The 18,603-nt window shown below is 44.4% G+C and overlaps 1 protein-coding gene across 6 annotated transcripts in view; it reads right to left on the bottom strand.

Annotated features, from left to right (window-relative positions):
• Window positions 1-18,603, bottom strand: part of RREB1 (ras responsive element binding protein 1) — a 135,127-nt gene that overhangs the window by 28,295 nt on the left and 88,229 nt on the right. For all 6 annotated transcript variants that reach the window (XR_005103199.1, XM_037380394.1, XM_037380398.1 and 3 more), the window contains 2 exons: window positions 7,840-8,029; window positions 3,314-6,056 (listed from right to left, as the gene is read on the bottom strand). Coding sequence is in view for 5 of the 6 variants with exons in the window: in XM_037380394.1 (XP_037236291.1) it covers window positions 3,314-6,056; window positions 7,840-8,029 (2,933 nt within the window). In the remaining variant the exon portion in view is untranslated. The remainder of the gene's footprint in view (window positions 1-3,313; window positions 6,057-7,839; window positions 8,030-18,603) is intronic.

The following is an 18,603-nucleotide window of genomic DNA, read 5'->3' as shown; positions in this document are numbered from 1 at the left end:
TACAAAAAATAATCCTGCAGTATGACTCTGAAAATATCCGTAAGCGATTCTTTGCAAACAGATGTAAGTTGTCTACAACAAACTAAAGGCCAAAAAAGACCATTATTTTAATTTTATACTGAACCTAGTCTGATGCACGTGTCATAAAAGGAGCAAAATTAACTGCACCACCTGCAGGGCACATCTTACTCGCTGCTCTGAGAATGAAAAAAGTCAAGAGCAGGACAAAAGAGCAAAAAAGAAAGGCAAACTGAGTTGAACACAGAAGAGTAAATTAAACAATAAAGACATGAAGAGAAAGAAAGTATTGAAAGCAAGTGTTCCAGCATGTTCAAACAAAACAGGTACTATGTTAAACACACTATAAAACCAAGCTATGCCAAATTCCCAATGCCCCACTTGAGCTTTGCATTAAAATAAAAAACAGCGAGGAAGGTGTATGCTTCTTCAGGGAAATGCTGTTGAACCAAAAAACACACAGTGGTGCTGAGGCAAGAATAAGCAGGGTGAAAGCTTTCACAAGTGAGACTTTTGGTTGCGTGAGGGATGTAGGTAACTGGTAGCATGTGCATTTTTGCACTTTCACAGAAGGCAAGTATGATCTTGACACCACATAGGAGTCCTCCACATCAAAATATTACTGAACATGAGAGACACACTTGCAAAAGTATTTTCCTGTCTGTATAAATACAGTTTAGAACTGGTAATATATAGTTACTACTTAAAAGCTCAGAATTATATACCTTTCCCTCAGCCACGTTCACTCATTATTAGCTTAGACCACTTAAGATAAATTTACTCCAATAACAACTTCCCTACAAACGGATGGAGAAGAGCTAGTTGCCACTTTTGAGCTCAAATGACTGCCTTTGTTTTTTGACAGCAGCATACTACAGAATCTAGAAGCATGGACCAGCTTGCCTGCAGTGATTCCCTATGAAGCAGATACCCAATACATGCATTTTGGAAGCAGATCACTGGGACTCTAATCTGTCCCATCCACATCAACATCTTGGCCCCTTCTCTCCCCAGGTCAGGGAGCCACCATCAAGCCCAGACAGTAAAGTTCCCCTTTTCTCTTTACAACATGATTAGTGAATAGAATTTTTCCTAACTCCACTCAAAAACCAGAGCTATCTAACAAGTCACTGCCTGTGCAGTAGTTAGGGACAGAAACGGTGCACTGCACTATGATGCAGATGCCTCCATCAGAAAACCAACTCGCCCACCCAGAACGCAAACCCAACAAACTGCTGTTATCTACCATGCAGCTGCCAAACTCCTCCCATGCCACCAGCACCTGACACTCACCACAAAAACACAGGGCTCGGTCCACCCAAATGCACCCTAAACACTTGCTTTGGCACCATCTCCCTGGCCTAATCTCCTCTACCTTCCTAGCTTACCCTTCCTTCCCCCCTCCATTAAGCCTCATCTACACTGCTGCCGCAGGGGAGATGCTGTTAATTCCCAGTCCAGAAACAGCACTAGTGTCACCTGAAAGCAGATGCCCCAAGGCCAGTCAAAACTTGCTGTAGGGTGGTCCTCCAGCAACAAGTCTCCTTTAACACTACTCCTATGATGATTAGAAAAAGAGTTCAGTATTATCATCGCCAGAGCACACCAGCTGGAATCCGATTACTGCCACTGCCGTAGGATCACCAAAAATCTTGTCTCTGCACTGAGGATCCAGCCCTGCCACAGCCGCCGTTGCTTGCCTTCCTAGTAGGGATTGCAGCACAGGCTTTCTGAAAGGATGGTGTCTCCTTCCAAGCCCAGTGGTCGTAGGGGAGACAAGTTTTACCAGTGTAACTCCAGGCCGAATGCATTTTCCTGTCTTCATTAAGGGTTTACACCAGTACTTGCTACCTTGGAAGTCTGCCATCAACAAGCAGGTCAAACCTCTTAGTCTGGGAAAAGCCTCTCTATTGTTTTCTGTCTCATGAACAGTTCTTCGGTAACTATATATTTTTTTTGGAGAGCAGGGTGTTAGAAAACAATTGATACGAATAAAGAGCTCTCCTTCACCACTGAAAGTAAACTGTATGCTTAATAACATGAAATAATTTGTTCTCTGCGGCCCAGAAAACAATAGCCTTACTGTTGCACTGATACCTTGCAAGTTATGTCCTCATGTCACCCAAAGCAAACTGTAATAGGGACTGCTCCACAGCTCAGATTCCCTTTAAACCTCTTAGCTAACCTTTTTTACCTCTTCAGGTTTCCCTCTTTAGCACACGCATGAATCAGTTGCTTCAGGAAACATCAATTCCTTCAAAAAACCAAAGTTATCTTTTATGAGGCTGTACTCAAGTCCCCTAAATTTCTTATAAATATCCCTAACTTTTTTTTTTTACGCCAGGAGTTGAGAATGCATAATGAAGCAAGAAGTATCGACAACTGTAACTGACTTAAAAGGGAGCAACAGCAACTAGTGCGCTGTCCTCTCTCTCTCCAAGCAGGATGAGAATCTACTAATTACTTTACTACAGTGTGGGTGGAAAAAGGAGTGAACTCCAAATCAGCACAGCATTCAACGCAGTATTTCCTTTATAGGGAAGAATGAAAAATAACCCCAAACCTAGAATAAATCTCCCTCCCCAGTTCCTCCTTTTATTTACAACAGGTTTGAGGTTACTTACACAGTGGCACAATATTAAGGATTTCACACACATCCCCACACCTTAGGGCATAAGCCCACCTTTAGTTGTCTAGCACTCAGAAGAAACATTTCCTAGAGGCAAGCAACTACGTAATGCTCAGGATGATGTTTGTTGCATCCTCCTCCTTTGATCTGTCAAATAAAAGCCACCACAAAAAAAAAAAAAAGCTAAACGCTGTATTATTTTATTTTCCTGCCACAATTCTATACTTATTTGCTCTCATCTTTATAGATCTTTTTATCATTACTGATGCAGACAAACAGCAACTGGAAGCAGCCAAACAAACCATGTAAGGCACAATGAAATATTCAACACACACGTTCACCTTTGAGATAAGACAATAATAACAGAACACCTGAAACCAGAGTCTTTTCCCAGGTAGGCTAAATTATGCCACTGAAGTCAAATGGGCTTTAGCAGTTCAATTTGCCCCCCCCCCAATACTCAAAAGCACAGAGATTATTCTACTACTGAAAAAATTACCACCATCATTATACAACAACAGCAAGTAGGGATTTGCAAAATAACAAAGAATACCATTCAGGTATCAGAGAGAGGACACGAAAGATAGACTCCTCCCATGGAGAAGCCTTTCCATGAGGAACATTCCCCAGGGTCTACAATCCACTGTGAGCACAAGGCACTCTTACCTGTGTGAGTGAGCATGTGCCGCTGCAGGGAATTTGCCCATGGAAAGACTTGAGGACAGTAAGGACAAGGGATATTTTGCAGGCAGTCTGAAAAAGCGTTCCTCTTCCCTCTCAGCAGCTTATCTTCAGCAGTTTCCTTCTCATCCTCACTCATTCCATTTCTGCCGCCTTCTTCCTTGAAATTGTCAGTGGACTGCAGAAATGGGCTAAATTTATTAGTGTCTGTGGTAGCCAGCATCTTCTCTATGCTAGCAAACTCCCCACTTGACTCCAGGTCCACACCACTGCTAAGTTTAGGCTTATTTTTTGTTCCTTTCTTTCGACCTCTTTTCTTAGTCAACCCAGCATCAGCAATGGGAGACTGCTCTGGATCACACGCCTGAGTCAGGTCACTGGGCAGGCTGGAGTCTCTCTGAACAGCGGTCACGATTGTCACTTTTGCTTTGGCGTTCCCTGATTTGTCACAGCCAGTGGAGCTGCTCACTGCCTTGGGACTGGCGTCTGCAGCCTCCGTTTTCAATAAAGCAGGAGCAGAAGACACAGATGAAATGATCTGTGCAATGGAAGCCAACGGTGGCAGCTCTTTAGTTACTGGAGGCTTTGGCAAGAGTGGTGGTGGTGGTGGTTTAGGCCTCAAGGGTCTCAGCAAGGCAGAATTGCCAAGGAGAGCCGGGGAAATGATCGGGACAGTCAAATGCAACGAACCTTTCAGTGGCTGGGGATGCCTGACACCCCTGTTTTTCTCTGAGCTTCCATTGGCACCAAAAACCAAAGGACACTGCAGACAGTTATAGGCTTTATCACTGTTCCCAGCAGCAGCCAACTCTTGACTCCTGGCTTCGCATGGGACATCATCTTTATCCTTCTTCAGGGCTTTGGGGATGGACAGGTCGATAGGCTCCATGGAACAATCGTAGAGGGACAGGGGAGAAGAGCCAAACAGGTTCTCCTGCTTCACTTGCACAGCACTCAGGTTTTTGTTCTTCTGAGAGAAATCCAATGGCTCGTCAAAATCCATCGGGAAGTTGCCTGCAGGTTCAAGTTTGATGGGAACGTGAGACGATGTCCCAAGCAAGAAGCCGTTTTGTGGCTCCAAGAAAGGCGTCATGGGCTTGCGGTCCATGTAAGTGCTGTCCTCCAATAAAGAAGGGTCCGTCTGGCCTTCCTGGGCGCTGCAGTCCACCGCCAAGATGTAATTCTCGATCTCCCTTTCTTGCACGTGCAAGTGCTGTTTGAGGATATGGTGAATGCAATTTCTCTTGGCTGAAAAGGCTGTGCCACACTCCTTGCACTCAAACGGCTTCTTCTTCTGGCAGCCACTGTGGGTCCTCATGTGAATGCGGAGAGCCCGGTAATGCTTCAGGTCCTCGCCGCACAGCTTGCACACAGTGTCTGGGGAGCAGAAGGCATCCACCATCTCTGCAGCATTGCTGGTGACATATTCGATGTTCTTCTCTATATCCTTCCTGGTCACTTTGAGATGCTTCTTTCGCAGATGCCTCTCACAGTTGGCTTTCACTGTGAACGGGTAGTGGCAGATTTTACAGATGTAAGGCCTCTCCCCGCTGTGTGTCCGCAGGTGCCGGATCAGCGCTGCCTTGTCAGCTGCGATGTAGTCACAGATGTTGCACTGGTACGGGGAAATACCCAAGTGAGAACGGATGTGAGCTCTCAGGACACCAGAGAAGGCAAACACCTGGTCACAGAAACGGCAGGGGTACAAAACTTTCCTCATGGTTGGGGCTTTCTTGTTCGCTGCCCCTGCAATGATGGCTTTGAGGTCTCCTTCTGTGACCTCTTGCTTGATCTTGGCTTCCATACTCAGAGGCAGGAGAGCTTCAATGATGCTGTCCTGCTCCAGTTGTGTCTTCATCTCGTGCTGAGTTAAAGGCTCTACTTTGGGTTGGAGGAGCAACTGTGAGGAAGGACTTGATTTGGCTCCTGGCTGGGGTAGGTGAGAGTTGGAGGAGGACTCCACCGAGTTCTTGATCAGCCTCGGAGGGGGAGGTGGGAGGCTTGGGCTGATGCAGCCAGGGGAGGCTTGCTGGGCACTGATAAGAGGAGGTGGCGTAGAGGTTGCAACGACTGTTCGGGGCGTTACCAAAGGCTTTGGCTTCAGTGGTGGCATATGCTTGAAAATGGACTGCACAGGGACAGAAGGTGCCTTAGAAAGTGGAGGAAGACTGATCTGAGGAGGAGCGGAAGAAGCCATCTTCAAGATCTGCTGAATGTCTGCCAGCTCAATGGCAGACTCATTGGAGATGGGTTTTACCACAATACTGCTGTCAGGCTGGATGATAAAACCCTTCTGGAAAGGCTGCAGCGAGAGGAGCTTTATGTTTTCTTTTGTTGGGGGAAGGACTGAAAATGACCCTCCCATAGAGGCAGCTTCCAGAGGAGAGAGGCTGAGCAGACCGGTGCTGCCAGGTTCCTGAGGTAGGTTACTCTTCAGTGCTCTGAGCCGCGTTTCTTGGACCTCATCTTGTATATTGTCCTCCTGCTTGACAGGCTTGATGTCTTTGGTGTACTGTAGGCCCAAGGATGCCATGAAGGCTTTCTGGTCTGGGTTCTCGCCAGGTGGGTTCGTGGACTGTGGCTTGTGCTTGTCTTTTCCCTGATCCATCATGTGGGTTTCTATGTGCAGTTCGAGCGCCGAAAGCATGGGGAATGCCTTGTTACACATCTCGCAAATAAACTGATGGAAGTCACTGATGCACCTTCGCAAATTCGTTTCACACCAGACCTGCAAGACATGTGAAAATACTTAGACATCTCAAACTGGAAAGGCATGACATGCCACTACAAAACACAAACAGTTCACACTCTTTTCCAATGCCCAAGTTAAGGAGTTTAGAGCAGCCACCACCTACCCAGCGTGGAGATATTCCTGCTCCGCAGCTTTTAGTCACCTACATGGTGTATCTGAATTAGGGGCTGATTTTCCAAAAGTTCCATTCTATAAAGGCAAACTCCTTCAGAGGGCTATTCAGATACTCAGATACTTTTCCACCCTGAACTTCCCTTCCAGAAACCTCTCTCACTTCACTGACAGGACAAGAGGCTCAGCAGACTATACAGCAAACTTCAGTAAGCGGGGCAGTAAGACTACCTCTTTTAGCTTTATTACTACAAAGAAACCAGGAGGAGAGGAGGAAAAAAAAAAGGCATCGAAGAAGGCAAAACAACATAAATCAACCAAAATAATATCCCCCAAAAGCAAATCAATGAAGCGCAGAGCCCAAAGCAGAAAGGCTTTTGCTTAGTGAAGTCTGATTACATTTATTCTCCCAAGAAAAATACTAAGCTCACAAACGGATTTTTTACCTGCCCCTCAAAAGGATTATAGATCCAAATGCTGTCTTTAAATGCTACCCAGACAGCTCACATGTTGCAAAGGTTCCACATCAAAGAAGAGCACAAGTGATTAAGTAGAGGGCTGGCAAGACCTTTATATACGCTACACACTTTGTTCAGATACTTCGTGGGACTTGCCTCACATGGCATGCAAAATCATTACAAAAGCAAAGTCCCAACATTTAAATCCCTTAGTAAGTTTAAATGTCTGACAATAATTACAAAAGAAATAAAATCCAAGTTGTTTTAAAAGTTTTTTCTTCTTCTGATTTTGTAAATTTCACACCAAAACCCTCCTAGAGTTACAAAATGACCTACACGCTCCCGGGGCCAAGCAGCAAATTTCAAGTCTACCACCCTGCAGTCAGGAGAGCTGGAAATCAATGTCTTAATTGAAGTAAAAGAAAAGTGCAGATACTGAATAAGCATGGTCCTGCTGGATTGTGTCGTTGATTTATTTATTTGTTTTTTTAAAAACAGAAAAGTAGCTTCATCCAGACCCAAACTAACTAAGGCTGACAAGGTTTGACAGAGGGAGGAAAAATAACATCCAGTAGAAAGCTTTATGCCTCTCAGAAAAATATTTACAGACTACTTCCCTGCCCTTCCCCAGTCACTGTCTTTCAAAGGTGCAAAATCTTCAGACCTCATGTAAGGAACATAGTGGAAAGGTGCCTGGGAACGTTTTGTGAAGTAATCACCGAAGAGGTCACCATTTAGTAAGGTGACCTGAATTTTTGATAGGTAATTTTGAAGATAAAATCTTCCACACCACAACTACAAACTTCTTACAGTAAATTAAAATCATGTACTCCTTACTATATATGTCCTCCCTATTGATTTTAGATGTGGGACGGTTTTGGGAAGGAGAGAACTACTGGGCATGCTGGACAGGGCAAGGATCTAATATCACCAAAGTTTTTGTTTAAATATTTTTATAGATGATTACACCAACAGTTACCCAATGGAATGCTGAATAAAATCAACCCCAATATTCTTCACATGAAAAAAGAAAAAGGAAAGGCAGAAAGTGTTTGAAGCCTACAGAGACAGTGGTAATGTGCTTTCCACAAAATATTCTACATCCAGTCTCTGTCTCGTAAGAGTCAACAAATACAGAAAATACGTACTTTATCAGTTGGTACCTTAAGCTATGAAGAACAGAGAGGTACCTGAGAAATGCGGGGGAACTTCCTACAGGAGAAGTCCATGAATCCCAAGTCGTGGAAGCCTGCTGGAATCGAAGGGTTGTTCTGAATGAAAGGCTTTCCCATGGCATCTCTGGGAAGCTGCTTGTGGATAACTGCATTATGGCGCAGTAAGCCCCGATGAGTACGAAAGGTAATACAACAGATGTCACACCTGGAAAGGGAAGGAATAAAATCGAAATGACTTACTGACTGCTGTAAGCTTAAGACCTAGCATTCCTCTTACATTAGGACAGCCTCCTTCCTCTCACCCCATGATACCAAGAACCTGCCAAACACAAAGCAAAGCTACAGTGTGTCAAAATCACCACAGAAAGGCCATTTCAATCACAGTCATTTTCTACCAGTTTCTGGCTATTAAGTTCACTGGAAATTTAAAGAACAGAGCACATGAGAACTGCGTGCTCCATGTGGGTAGACTGCAAAGTGGCAGCTGAGATCACAGCCTTCTGACAACCTTCCCATTGTCCGACATAAAATATTTCAGTGACTTTACATAATTTCATTTTTACTAAAATGTACTATTAAAATAAAAGACATTTTAAAAAAAATCAGTGACAAGGAGAGGCTAAATCAGACCTAAGTAGCAAGCAGCTGGAAATGTATAAATAGCACCTTTTTTAACTACTGCTTAAAAACATACTACTGCACACCACTCAAATACCCATGTAAGAATTTTCTCTGCGCTACTATTCCATAAACTTTCACTGATTTTTCTCAAAGTTGTTATGAGAAATATACTGTTTTAACTTGTGCTCCTTGGAGGGAAGGAGGGTCAGAGGAGGAAGACCTGAACCACATTCAACACTTCTGACACTCATACACCCCATTCAAGACAATGTGCCCCAAAGAAAAATGCAGAAGCAATTCCTTTTCCTACCCACACTTTATTGGTAAGATTTCTTGTTTTTCTTAAGTTCTCAAATCCTAAATTCAGCTAAACAAAACTTTCTCACAAAAAGTAGACTTGCGTTAAACAATCAAAGGTACTGGAAATGCAGCTATGCTGCAGGCAGTAAGGACTATGCAGCAACATTTGGCCAACATGTCAACAAACAAGCCTACCGCCTTTTAAATATCTGGGATTTGAGAGCTCTGCAGCATGACAGGTCGTGTCCACTCTGCATTCAAAAAGCGATGCAGTTTCACTCCACATGGTTCCTTGTGGTTACAGCTCCAGCTCGCACCCAAAGCCATGGGTCTCACAGAAGCAAACACCAGTGAATGTGAAGCAGTCAGATTTTGTCAGTGAGATTATTATATGCACTAGGAGTTTTTCACGCCTCCCTTTGCTTTAGTTCTCCCCATACTGTCTTCGCTCTCCACATCAAGGAAAAGGACATGTGCCTACTCATTAAAAAAACATCCTGCAATTAGAAATTACTTCTGACAAAATCCTGAAACCACCCCCTCCCTGTCCTGTCCCTAACAAACTCCCATTGTTGTTCTTTTTATCACTACATAAACTTCCACAGACCTTTTTTATTCCCTGAAAATGAAGAGATAAGCAAGTCACCCACAAAGCAACTGGACTCATAGTCTCTGAGTGGTGAAAGAAGCAAGTGTGAAGTATATGTAACATGGCCTTTGTTATCATGGTACCCAGAAGGCTGGGGACATAAACATTATGTGCTGGAGGTTTAATCTGTTTTCTCTCCCTGTCAATTCCTTGCATCCTACCTTTATAATTATTGCTACCATAGTCCCTGCATTCCATTAAATAAGGAACCAATGTCATTTACAAAGCAAACGTTTCCTTAAAGAGGTCTGTTACAGTCTCTGGTTAGGGGGGTGGGGGAGTGGAATGCCAACACACAGCACTCCTCCAGCGTCAGGATCTACGGCTCTCCTCCAGCTCACTTGGCATCACTATTCCACGAGGCAAAGCTTTCATCTTCAGTGACAACAAAAACACAAACCCACGAAAGCCACTGGGGGAAGGAAGGCATTAAAAGGGTTAGAGCAGTCACCTGAAGAACTTGCAGGCTACTGAAACAAATTCTTTTTTAGAGGCGACGAGAACGCCTCATGTGAAAGCAAGCAGCACTTCTGGCACACTCCCCCTGGTATGTCAGCATACAGACAACAAGGCTTGCAAGCAATGCTCCAGCACCACCAGGAGCACTGCTGGCGGGCTGTGGGGCCAGCTGTTCTGCAGAGGGACACAGACCCCCACTTCAGGGTGTCTTTGAGGTAGCGCTGGGGTTCCTGATGTGCCTGGCCTCTCCTGGACCAGCAACCCAATGCAGCGGCTGTATCCCTTTGTGTGTGATGGGGCAGGCACAGCTATACCATCGGTTGGACCACAGAGGTACTGGGAGAGCTGGCACCTGCCACGGTACCCCCAGGATTTGGGCTGAGCAGGAGGCAGCGCTCCTGAGCAAGCAGCCAGGCCTCACTCACCTCCACCTCCTCACACCGATGGGCTGTGTGACACACTGATTTTAAGGACTGGTTTATTTAGGGCTCCCATCAAAAGCTGCACTTGAGAGTAAATCTTTCCGAGCAGAGACCTGTGTGAGAAGTCCTTTGCAGTACACCTGTATCAACTACTACGCCTCAGGACAGTAAAAATTTGCAATTCAAAAATTGTGTTTTCCAAGCAAAGAGAACTGCCTCCCCTCCCCCAAAACAAAAGTAATGTATCTTGGAAAAGGAATATATACTTTCTCTCTTTTACAATGCACAGAATTAAACACCTCTCTGTATTTTAAATTCCTCCTTAATCTTCTATTTTCCTTTCTGTGAGTAAAGAAGTAGCAAGCAAAAAGAGAAGCTGGGAAAAGAATTAAGCTCTTTTTCCATTTGGTCAAAAAGAAGCATCTGGCTGAAAAAAGAAACATCCAGATAAACCATGCCTGTTATCTCAAGATTAAAGCACTTCAGGGAATATACATGCACAGAACCCTGGTTCTGCACCTTCCCCTGGCATCACAGTTTACAGGACCACATGGGAGCTGGATCACAGGAGGGACCCGGGGATGCCCGCCCTCCCTCCCTCCCTCCGTGGTCCAGGCACACCTGCACAGGCAGCTGCAGCTTGGAGAGCTGAAATAAAAACAGCCCTAGAAAAGCCCTCCCTAAGAGATGTGTGGAGCAGCCCCTCCAGGGCAGGCTGCCCGGGCGAGCAGGCAGCCCAGCAGGCTCCAGTGACTGCTGGCACTTGGTGCTCATGGTGCTCACCAAGGACAAGGGAGGTCATTGTAAAGCTGCTCACGATGCTGAGGGGTGCCAGCATGCCACCGGCTCAGGTCTCTTGGGCTCTGTAGACCTCACTTGGGCTTGTCAGACTTCACTACGGATGCAAGCCATTTAAAATACACAGCCTGTTTGCCCAAGTGTATGCACAATGTTTTTCACGTGTGCGTGTTTTTGCTGAGTTCCCTCCCCCTCACCTCAAGTAGAAAGGAGTCTGAGTTTCTCCCAAATGACATGACTTGAGCTTTGAAGTCAATTAGCAATGCAGATGCAGATATGGACACGTACCACCTCCAAGAAAAACTTACAGCTACTAAGCTTCAAAACCTGACTAGTTAAGGCAAGCATCATGTTGCATTGACTAAGGCTTGTGTTAATTTAAGATGGAGTAAGCTGCCATGCCTAACAATGCAGTAACTTGAAGCATTAGGTTTTTTTAATGACGTCTAACCATTAATTTCTGTTTTGTCATCAGTACAATTTTCCATCTTTAGGTAGTGTCAATGCCCACAGTATTTTAAAATCTAAACCCACAGTCTAAGAAGGAAAAGAGAAAGGAAACCCAGGTGATATGAACACCTTTTCCTCTTGCTTAAATGACTTTTTTTAAAAAAAGAAGATAAGTAACTGTGGAAAGTCTTAAAAGTCTGGCATATCAAATAAAGCATCCCAAACATATGGTAATACTTTGTTCATGATGAACTTTAAAACAACAACAGCAAAAAACAAAAAAAAAACCCAAAACACAAAAAAAAACCCCCTCTCCTTACAGTTTCACAAGTCTGCTCAAGTGTAGTGCCAAGTCAAACATGGATGGGTATGGCTGCAGAGAACAGAGATGGGAACAGGTTCTGAGGTTGTTAGCAGAGCAGACAGAGCAATGGCTCAACACCTGAGTGGAGATAAAAGCACTCTACTTGCAAGGTAAGTTTCCAGATGTAGCTAATAAAAGTTGCTGTGTTACCATGTGATTGCTAGTCTTGGCCAGAGTTTTCCATTTTTCTATAAATGTGATTACAAAGCAGAGAGAAGAAAGCTGTTCAGTTCCAAGCACAGAGATTCAACTATAAGTAAAAAGGAAAAACATGCTTTTAGCAGCTAAGACCACTTTAAAATGAGCTTCATTCTCAATTCTTTATGTTTTGAAGTCATTCACACCTGTGCAATGCAAATGTAATACTAGGGCTCTGGCTCACTGGCAGAGGTGTACAAAGCAAGCAGGTGAGAAAACAGAACTGCTAAAATGTAAAAGCAGAACCAAAATATGACTGTGCGATGACACTGTAATGACCAGGCTGACCTTGGTGCTCAGGCCATGGATCACACCAGGCAAGACTGTTTAATTATTACTATACCAGTGCACCCCTTTTTTTTTTTTTTTTTTTTTTTTAAATACAGATAAGGTGTCTGTGTAAAAACACACCATTAAAAAGCTTTCTACTAAAATAAGTTAGTATTCACTTTGTGCAGCTTGTTCAAGAAGCAAGCCAGGATTTGCTGCATTTATGACAAGCTGCACCTATGCACAAAAAGTTTATGTAAGCAATGCCTGTTGCCTTGCATTACACTCTTCTCTGAGACAATTCCGATCTGTCAGCATTGGAAATAGGGGTTTTTTTCTTTAAGAAAAGGAAAGGAAATGCAGAGCCAAATTTTAAACAAAATTAATCAGTCTTGATCTTGATTAACAGTAATGCTAACATTCAATCCTTCTACATTTTGTATTTCAGTAAAGATGCAAATGCCAAATATTTACACCCATCGTTCTGTTACCAAGAAGTTAAACAAACACTATGTTATGCTCTGCATTACCTGAGACCCGCAAAGGGAAATGAACATTTAGCATTCTTCTACTTGTAATTCTGAAAACACACAAGGGTAGACCAAAACCTTAAATTTTCATCCATGCAGCTCACTAACACTATGCTGCCCATGTTGTGGATGTCAACAAATAAAAAGTGTTAATTTCTAGGTGAAGGTTGGTATAATTTTGTTCCTTTCCTGTCTTGTACTCTATAGCAACTGCCACAAATAAGAAGCAAAGAAAACAAAACAAGAATGAAACATATCCTGAGACAGAAGTCATTAATACACAGTTATGTTACTATCCTCCCACTGAAATCTCTAATACATACCGTGCATAAAAGTTCTGCCTTTGTTGTTGTTATTTTCCTTTCTGTCTCACATTATTTGCAGAATCAACGCAGCTCTCTTTATGAGCAAAGAAAATCCTATGCTGACCTAAAAATAATACAACTAGGCAGAACAGAAAGATGGGCGATTCCCTGCTGTTGACTCATGCCTGCACCAGGGACAGGAGCAGGCTCCCAGCCTCTGCACCAGCCCTGTGCACTGCTGAGGAGGATGGCAAGGAAGGGGAGACGGAGAAAGGAGGGTTTTAAATGTAAGGGCTTTCACCACCTGTGAAAGAAAAACTAGCAAGTTACAGATGTATTCCCCTTCAGGAAAGCATTCCTTTGCTTCTCTCACTTCTTTTGGGGCAAGGCAAAGGGAGGGAGATGAGAGAGAACAAGTCGGTTTCTGCTCCTGTGCAACCCCACCCAGGTCCAAATACTCATCTCCTTTTGGATGAAAACCCCTTCCTGGCCTCCACACCCAGGGCCCTGGGAAATAACATCCAACAGCTGCACTAATCTCTCCCACTTGCTGCAGATGAGTGATGGAAAAGCAGCAGTGCTGTGAATGCTGCTCCTGCCTCCCCCCGGGGATCCCTGTGGGTCCTCCCACTGTCCTGTGATGACCGTTCCTGCCTCCTTCCCGCACAGCATCACAGCGTGTCTGACCCCGAAGGACCTGCTGCTCTCCCATAACCACCTTGTCCAACGCTATGGGTCAGCGCAAAACCACGAGCGCACAGTAGCACCGGGAGCCAGCTCCCTGCCAGGCGTGACAGGCTGGGGAGGCTCCCCTCCCCTTTCCCAGTGCGTAGAGGGACAGACACCGCTCACCAGAAGTTCAGTGCACGCTGCTTCACCTCCTCAGCAAAGGCAGGACTTTAAACTTTTCCTCCCCCCCACCTCCCCACCAGCTGTCCCGACTCTGCTACCAACATGTCCCGTTGCTCCCTTTAATCCTCCCTTCCCTCAAAGAAGCCACCCTTGGGTGCAGCAAAGGCTGAGACCACTGCACCAGCCCTTCTATTAATAGAGGGATGCACAATGCTATGTGCATTCCTACAGCTGCGCTGTGGTCCAGGCGAGAAAAGTATCGTGTGGGAGCCAGGGCAGATCTGATATAAACCAGGGTGATGTCGTGCTTCAGAAACTTGTCGGCATGCTGCAGAGCCAGTGTCTGTACCAGACTACTGTGACTCTTGCAGCCAGAGTAACTCAAGTGAATTTAACCCCTTTAAGGTTTAACGAGCCATCCTGTGCCATCTTTTAACTTCCTTTGTGTGTGAGCAAAGAAAAATCAGGAAAAAAGATTTCACTTCTTCCCAACTCTGTAATAAATTGCACGTACCCGAAACACTTCAACAGTGCCAAATTTAAATACCTCTGCCCTGCTGGAACAGTAGCCTACTCTACCATTCACTTCAACAGAATTAACATGCAATTAAAAACAAATAAAGGGAAAATGCGAGATGGCCTGCAGACATTTGCACAAAAGTCGTTCATTTTCTCAGAATGACCATTTTACTCAATAAAGGTCAAAGTTTTAAAAACCAGAAGCGTCAAGAAATTGGCTAGAGAGAATCATGGTGCAAGAGCTGAAGATCAACATAAGTAGCAATGAAGGGTTTAAAAATTAGAGCAAGCATACCTGAGAGGGGAAAAAAGCATGACCAATACAGTTCTCTGCAGCTACCAAAACTGGAAGCTGTACAGCATCCAGAACAAAAGTCATTATTTGTGCACACAAACTCCAGCGGACCTCCTGGTATTCTTTCAGGGTAAGAAAAGCAAAGTTCTTCCTGCCTTTTAACACATCTTACAAAAATGGAAGCCAAGTACTTGCGCAGTTTTAACATTAATGGCAAGAGTTAAAAAAAATAGATATCTATGTGTTACCATGTTTAAAAAGCAACACTGCTTTTCACAAGTAAGGTAAGAAGAAACACATCTACAGCCGCCTCTCTATCCTGTAACCATCCACTGATGACAACAGGGCTCACAATAGGCGCAGCCGAATCTGGACTGAACACCCTTGCCCTTATCTACATTCGCAGGTAAGCTATGCTCAGCACGCAGACGTGACTGCTAACACAATAAGCAGCCAGTGCTTTGAGACAGCCTGTGTATAAACAAACCCTGGCCATCGGGATCAGGCAGGCATGCTAATAACCTATTTTGGCTCAGCTCTCCTTCCCTCCTGTATTCCCTTTTACGAGCAGCTTTCCTCTACCATCAGCTTTGCATTTTACCCACTTTCTATTCTTGCAACCGAGCTAAGATATTCAATGCCATGTGACAAACCACACAGTTTCACATGAGAGCGTCACTCCCCGTGTCCATTCACTATCTGATATTTGTACTCAGCTGCTCTTGATTCCCAGTCTCCTCGCACAATGAGCTCCCTGATGTGAGCTGACCACTTCTAGGCCAGCATTGGACTCGCACTGCTCTTCTGATGGTTCCCATCTCCCTTTTCTGAACAGAAACTTCAGAAAGCACTTAAAATGCAGTTCTGGTCTGCTTTTGCAAGCCAGCATACAGATGCTTAACTCGCTGATTTTACTTCTCCATTTGCTCAGTAAAAGGACGCATTCCCCAGCTTGCTTGCATACCCTCTCCTCTGCTTTATCAACATTGAGCTGAATTGTACCACAGCATATTTTTGGTCCTAGCATTTACGAGAGCTGGATTTCATTGCCACCAGCTGGCTCGCAGAATTGCTCCTGCACTGAAAATGCTGCCAACAGAGATCAGGATTTGGTCCCTAGTTTCTATCAGCAAGACACCAAAGAAGCAGCTCACAGAGCAGAGCAGAGAAGAGCAGAGCAAGAGAGTCAGCCAAAATCAGCAATGCCACACAACTGACCCTTGCGCACCTCCATCCTTGGCTGTAACAAGCCTTGCAGCATTGACTCTGTTAGTACCTCTAGCAGCAGTTCTTACCAAAACTACCCGTGCTGGTACAATCTCAAACAATGATTACAAAGGGAACTACTGCAGCCATAGTGTGCCAAACCCCAAGGTCAAGGAGGTCCATGAACATGTCTATGCTGGAGTGCTTTCCATCCCTCTCTTGGTACTCAAAAATCTAAACAACCTCAGAATTATCCAGCTGCATTAGAAGTGCACAACATTTCATATCTTGTAGTGCTAACAAGGAATGAGGCTTATCCATGTGCACACCAACAGTCATGACAGAGATGGAAAAGTAGTATGAAATTTCACCATGAAAACTACTTGTCATTCACGCTTCAAGTTGCCTTCAGTAACAGTAGTGTCAACTACTAGGAATCTGTAATGTCACTAACTCCCTCTTCTCACAAAAGGCTGACCATGTATAGAAAGCAACATGCCTCACAAAAATGAAGTCAGAAAGATTATTCCCTGCTATGTAAAGAGAGAAAAGATATAAAGTGAATTCCTAAAGTTGCTTAAGTAGGCATTGGCAAAAACAGGAATGACACTTAACGGGCTTTATCTGGTGGTTTTTTTCCTCTTTTACATCCTGCACAAGGTACTTCTACTCAGTCACATTGCTGCTCTATACACAACTCAGTCTTGTTAGTACCAGTGTCTTTTCTACTGGTGCTAATGATTGAAACTACCTCTGTAACCTTTAAATTTAGATTATTTATTTTCTTGGCTATTTTATCTTCCCAAAGTCAATGTGCAGAACTGCCCTGAAGAACTGTAACTGGGCAATAAATATATAATATTCTAAGGAGCTGGAATAATTTTGACTCCAAACCCACTTCCTTTTGTCTTGACTTAAATGGAGCTGCTCATGTGCACTGGCTAAACTTATTTAAGACTAGGATGTAGGTCCAGGTGCCTTGTAGCATCCCACCACCTGACACCATGCACTGAAGAATGGGGATGTGCTCACAGAGGGGGAAACCTTGTGACCAGCCCGACTGCATCGTCAGCTGCATGTGGTATCTTGTCAAACTGTTTACCCACAGAGTCCAGGAGACCATTTAAGTTGTCCACTCCTTCTGAGTGAAGCCAGGTAACACCAAGACACAATGACAGCATTTTCCACCTGGGGTGTTTTCAGAAACAAGAGCTCACAGTGGTTACCCTGGCAAAAGTGGAGGCAGCTGACAACAGACACCAACGGTCAGGGTGTCCTGACACTACATCCCAGGACCTGAGCTCCTCTGTTGCTATGCCAGCTACCGATCTAACTATTCAAAACAACAGCTTTCCATGGTGGTATTCAACCTCTAGCCAATTTGACTTCACAAGTTTCTACAAAATTTGGCTAGGCTGTCTTGAAGAACAAGGTGGACTGTGAATGGCTTTTGGTTTTCTTTGTTTGGAAGTTCTACAAAAGCACATTACCCTGGGACAAGAGAACTGCTTTTGCTGTCCTTGTGAAAATATGCCCGAGATTTGGCAAGTTACAAAGCTTAATATATTATATCACTGTTTGGACATGCTCCGTAAAAGGTCAAAAAACATAACCTACCCTGAATCCATTCACAGCAACAGGCATCTACTGGTTCTGGTCACCTGGTCAGCTCAGTGACTGAGGCAGACAGTGTCTTTCACACTCTGCAACATCTATTCATTTCTTGTCTCACACAAAGAGTCAGCAGAAACAAATCCCGTAACTGAAGGCAATGCCACACTGAACGAAATACGATCAGAAAGTCCTCGTAACAGTCATTAAGATCCAGGCTTTTACCACTGTCAAACTGCACAACCATCCTTGCTCAGAACTGATGTTGAAACAAGTCTCTAAGAAAGGAGGTAACTGCAACCTACCACCACCTCCCTCCTCAGGAAGATACACGCGTGAGAGGCAGCATAAATGTAAATGTCTCCTTGCTGCTGTGGGGAAGGAAAAATTAAAAACCCTTTAGCTGTTGGTACAGAATACTGTAAAAGAAGCCTCCTGGAGAAGAAATATAAAGGGTATGCTCTGGTTACAATGAAACCCAACAGAGGAATTTTATAGTGCATACTCTTTTTTAAAAGCCACACGTTTTACTTTAAGCCTCTTCCATTGTACTTGCCAAAGGAAGAGGAGAAACCTCACATAGCGCCTGGAGAGCTTTCTCCCCAGGAAATCCTCACGTCTCTTTTGCTTGCGCTGCTGATGTTGCTCAGAGCTGTCTGTCAGCCGACCTTTACAAGCACATTACCATGTTTGACAGCAACCCTCTGCCACAAAAGCTTCCAGAGAAGTTACCCCGCTCCCCGAGGTTTCTCGTTTTCCCTATTGGCTGCACAGTGTTTCACTGCTCTGCTAATTATATCAACACTTAAGATACAAACTCACCAAAATAGATGGTGTCCCGAGGCCCCAGCTGCAGGGGAACAGACATCTTCCTTAAATAATCCAGGTAGAGGGAAAAGGGGGGCCGAAAGCACCCCTGGGCCACCTCCC

Source organism: Falco rusticolus, chromosome 3 (assembly GCF_015220075.1).
Source record: "Falco rusticolus isolate bFalRus1 chromosome 3, bFalRus1.pri, whole genome shotgun sequence".
Lineage (NCBI taxonomy): Eukaryota > Metazoa > Chordata > Aves > Falconiformes > Falconidae > Falco > Falco rusticolus.
The sequence above is the reverse complement of the archived record's forward strand: the minus strand, read 5'-3'. Positions and strand labels throughout refer to the sequence as shown.